Genomic DNA, 4,852 nt, shown 5'->3' with positions numbered 1-4,852 from the left:
AAGTCAAACTTATAGGCCTATAGTTATTTGGTTTCTTTTTGTCACCTTTTTTGAATATGGGAGTAACGTTAACTAGCTTCCATTCTCTTGGGACATCTCCGGATATGATGGATTTCTTGAAAATAATTTCTAATGGAACAACAATCTCATTTGTCATTTCCTTTAAGATTCTTGGATGCCAACCGTCAGGCCCTGGTGTTTTATTTACTTTGAGTTTATCCATACACCTTTTAATTTTTTTTTTTTTTTTATATTTACCGTAGTGAGTAAGCTTGCCCTAGACTTTTCACAGGTTTCAGTTTGGAGTTCACTTTGAGGTGTTTCGTTTACGAATATCGAGCTAAAATAATTGTTTAAGATATTACACATTCCTTCATTTGAATATTCAAGTTGACCGTCATCAGTTAATAGTGGACCAATGTGATTCCTAACAACCTTTTTATCTCTAATGTAACTATAGAATTCTTTGGGATTCTCTTTGGATTTATCAGCGATGTTCATTTCGTATTGTCGTTTTCTTTTTCTTATTGTCTTTTTTAAATCTCTCTATATTGATACATAACTTTCATAGTCATTAGATGCACCCGAGTACTTATATTTCTTATAAGCCTGTCTCTTTTTAGCAATACTTTTTTCAGTGTACCGGTGAAGGGACCGGTGTGGGTGAGTCTGGCCGTAGGCAGGGTGACTGAACGCCTGCCTGTAGTTGTGGCGGAGATGGAAGATGAATGCCTGTTAGGGTTGGATTTTTCTTAATCGCATGGGGGCGTGTGTTGATCTCCAAGAGGGTAGGATATCAGTGAGAGGCTATGAAGTGCCTTTGAATCCTAATGGAGAGCTCGCCACGAGGGATGAGGTAAGGGAACCCAGAGGGCAGAGATCTCAGGCCGTCAAGTCACCCAGCCAAGGTATAGCGCGGAAGGGAAGAGTGGCCCGCACCTCTACTACTACGACCTTGCACCGCACCACATCCACCACTATCACCACCGCTAACAGCAAGATGGAGCCACCGAAGGAGAAGAAGAAACAGAAGGACCGACCAGAGGACCTGCCTGAGTACTTGGAAGACTTGGCGGGGAGGAGTATCACGCAGCTGACAGCTGAGCAGGCGAGTAGAGTGAAGGCATTACTTGTACAGTACCGTGACGTGTTCAGCAGTGGAGACATGGACTTGGGTCGCACGTCATTGGTTCAACACAGCATCTATACCAGAGATAGCCCTCCCATCAAGCAGGCGCCTCGTCGGGTCCCACCAGCAAAGAGAGAAGATATGGAGAAGCTTGTCCGAGAGTTGGCAGCAACGGGAGTGATTGAGCGGTCAGACAGACCGTGGTGCTCGCCGGTAGTCCTAGTGACGAAGAAGGACGGAAGCCGGAGGGTCTGCGTAGATTACCGGGTGCTGAACGCCGTCACTGTCCCTGACGCTTACCCTCTCCCTCGCATCGACGAGACGCTAGACGCCCTCAGTGGGGTCCAGTGGTTCTCCACGCTGGACTTGAAGTCAGGCTATCATCAAGTCGAGATGGCGCCTGAGGATAAAAAGAAGACAGCCTTCTCGATTGGACAAGGCCTGTGGCACTGGAACGTGATGGCCTTTGGCTTCATGAACGCCCTTGGAGTCTTTGAGCGTCTCATGGAACGTGTACTCGACGGTATGTAATGGAAAGCGGCAGTCGTCTACCTAGACGACGTGCTGGTGTTTGGAACAGCTTCGAGGAGGAGCTGGCTAGGCTCACAGAAGTGTTCAACCGCATGAGGAAGGCTGGCGTGAAGCTGAATCCAAAGAAGTGCACTCTATTCAAGTCGGAAGTGCCGTTTTTGGGACATGTCATCGGCAGGGAAAGTGTGAGGACGGACTCACTCAAGGTCATCGCTGTGGAAGGATGGGCAGTCCATCAGAATGTCTCGGAGCTGCGCAGTTTCCTGGGTTTGTGCACGTACTACCGGGGGTTTGTGGCAGGGTTCGCCACCATCGCCGCCCCACTGCACCATCTGACGAGGAGGGGAGCAGCTTTCGAGTGGAGCAAGGAGTGCCAGCAAGCTTTCGTGGCACTGAAGCGAGCGTTGGTGGAAGCGCCAGTGCTTCCCTACCCCTAGATGGGCTTGCTGTACATTGTGGACACAGATGCGAGCCAAGAGGGTGTGGAAGCCGTGTTGTCACAGCTTCGTGATGGGAAGGAGTATGTCGTGGGTTACTACAGGCGGAAAGAAACTACTGCGTCACACGGAAGGAGCTGGCAGCGGTGATGAAAGCACTCGCCCACTTCCATCACTACCTGTATGGCACGCGCTTCACCATTCGTACGGATCACGCCGCCCTGAGATGGTTGAAGACGATGAAGGAACCGGAAGGACAGCTGGCCAGGTGGATTGGAAAACTGGAGCAGTACAACTATGAGATCGAGCACCGACCTGGCCGGGTGCATAACAACGCCAACAGCCTAAATCGCCGTCCCTGCCCACCTGAGTATGTGCATTGCTCACGGCGGGAGCCTTAGGTGGACGTGCGGAAAGTGACCGTCGCTCACAGCACCACCGAGGCAGACGAGAAGTGGAAGAGGGACTAACGACAGGATTCTGACCTGTCTCTGGTGATTGGGTGGTTAGAGGCCAGCAGTGAAAGGCCTCCCAAAGAGACAGTATCACCCGAGAGTCCTGCTACCAAGTACCTTGTTGACCAGTGGGAGGCATTGAGTCTGCGAGGAGGAATCCTACACCGGCATTGGACGCACGCACGAACAGGAGAGGTAGGCTGGCTGGTAGTAGTGCCATACTCTCGGCGACAGGAGCTGCTGAGAGAAATGCATGAGGGGAATACCAGCGGCCACCTGGGAGTGAAATGCACTCTCGAAAAGTTGAGGCAGAGAGTATACTGGGTGGGGCTGCGACGAGACGTTCAGGAGTGGTGCAAGACTTGTCGTGTGTGTGCCGCCAAGAAAGAACCCGCCTACAAGACTCGCGCCTCCCTGCAAGTATATCACACCGGGGCGCCGATGGAACGGCTGGCTGTGGATATAGCCGGCCCTTTCCTGTGCACAGAGAGGGGAAACAAGTACCTGTGCGTGGTAATGGACTACTTCACGAAGTGGCCGGAAGTCTGTGCTCTACCTAACCACGAGGCAGAGACTGTGGCTCAATTCCTCGTGGAAGAGGTGTTCGTGCGCTATGGAGTCCCAGGGGAACTGCACTCAGACCAAGGACGAGAGTTTGAGTCGCGGGTCTTAAGGAATGCTGCAGTCTGCTTGGCATCAATAAGACTCGTACTTCTCCCCTGAGGCCCCAGAGCGACGGTATGCTGGAGAGATTTAACGGGACGGTTGTCCAGCAGCTGGCCAAGTACTGTCAGGAGCAAGATCGAGAGAATACAAGGTCTACTCAACAGCTAACCAGTATTTAGGTCTTTTGCGCAATGACGTCACTTGAAGTGCCTGGCCGAGGGTTCGTTGAAATTCTGGCCTCAGTCCAGGTGTGGCTGGAGTCGGGAACGTGTCTCCGTTTTCTTTTATAATATTTATGCGTAACTAAAATAATTATGCCGTCCCATTGTGCAGTGTCCGGGTGCAGAAAAACACATGTGAAAGGGTCTGAAATAACTTACCATAGATTTCCAAAGGATGAATATGTGAGAAATAAGTGGATTACGTTTTGCAAACGAACAGAAAGATTTAATCCAGCCAATTCTTACATATGCAGTCGGCACTTTGAAGCAAATGCATTCCAGCGACATTTGAAGTACGAGTTACTTGGCATTCCCGTTCCTACATCCCAAAAGAAATTTAAACCTGGAGCAGTGCCAACACTCTACTATGGTGAGTACATCTCGTAAACCATTGCCATTAGGTCACGATTTTCCTTGTTATTAGCTGTATATTGTTTTATTATGCCATACCTTTCGTGCATTTTTTATTACCACAGGTGGCACATTAACTTATATCATTGAAATAAGGAAATACGATGTCGTTATAGTAAGAAATCTATTTTTTGCAAGTGGAGAGCAGATTGTGATCTCTGATGCAAGTCAGCCAGATCACACCAGGTCTTCCGATAGCAGAGGTTAGTATGCAAGATTTATCTGTGCAATGAATAAATATATGATTCAAAGTCAGTGACGAAAAGCAATTTCGTAATGCTAGGGGCTTTCCCTATATATACTATTGCAAAATTATAAGCAGTTATTTTTTTTTTGCAGCATCCCACGTCTCGACTGCAGGTGGAGAGCAGATTGTGATCTCTGATGCAAGTCAGCCACCTCATACCAGGTCTTCCAATAGCAGAAGTATGCAAGATTTATCTGTGCAATGAAAAAATATGTGATTCAAAGTCAGTGACGAAAAGCAATCTCGTAATGCTAGGGGCTTTCCCTATACATACTATTGCAAAATTGTAAGCATTTTTTTTTTTTTTTTTTTTTTTTTTTGCAGCATCCCACGTCTCGACTGCAGGTGGAGAGCAGATTGTGATCTCTGAGCCATGGCTACCAATACACAAATTTTTTTATGCTAAAGGTAAGCAGTACAATTCACCACATTGGTACCAGTGCTATTAGAATAATTTCCCCTTAATATAGTTAGTTATACTTTGCAAACAAATGTCCTCATTTTTTTTCTTGAAGCTTCTGCAGATCCTAAGAAATGTCCTATACCTATTTACCTGCAACTCCTCATGCCCCACCTAAAATCTTTCCCTTCCCACTTTTCTCTCTCATCGCACCCCCCCTTTTCTTCATCCCCAATAAAGGCTTACAATAGGAAATTAACTGTTAAAATCTTTTCAGAACACCCAGAAGATAGTAGTAGAAGAGATCCTACACTTGAAGAGGAAGGCATCATCCTGAGAAAAAGGAAGTTTTTGG

General features: G+C 47.7%; 1 protein-coding gene across 2 annotated transcripts; it reads left to right on the top strand.

Annotated features, from left to right (window-relative positions):
- Positions 1-3,285: 3,285 nt before the first annotated feature.
- On the top strand, positions 3,286-4,626 carry LOC143023554 (THAP domain-containing protein 2-like). 2 transcript variants are annotated; one of them, XM_076182121.1, is made up of 2 exons: positions 3,286-3,809; positions 4,422-4,626. In XM_076182121.1, the coding sequence occupies exons 1-2, from the start codon at positions 3,533-3,535 to the stop codon at positions 4,544-4,546; spliced, it is 402 nt and encodes a 133-aa protein (XP_076038236.1). In that variant the 5' UTR covers positions 3,286-3,532; the 3' UTR covers positions 4,547-4,626. The 2 variants fall into 2 exon arrangements, with proteins under 2 accessions (XP_076038236.1, XP_076038237.1); XM_076182122.1 differs by lacking the exon at positions 4,422-4,626 and adding an exon at positions 4,190-4,411 and having other exon boundaries at positions 3,287-3,809.
- The last annotated feature ends 226 nt before the right edge of the window (positions 4,627-4,852 follow it).

Source organism: Oratosquilla oratoria, unplaced genomic scaffold, assembly GCF_046742065.1.
Source record: "Oratosquilla oratoria isolate Oo_2021 unplaced genomic scaffold, ASM4674206v1 SCAFFOLD50, whole genome shotgun sequence".
In the NCBI taxonomy this organism is placed as follows: domain Eukaryota; kingdom Metazoa; phylum Arthropoda; class Malacostraca; order Stomatopoda; family Squillidae; genus Oratosquilla; species Oratosquilla oratoria.
This window is presented reverse-complemented; position numbering and strand designations above follow the sequence as displayed.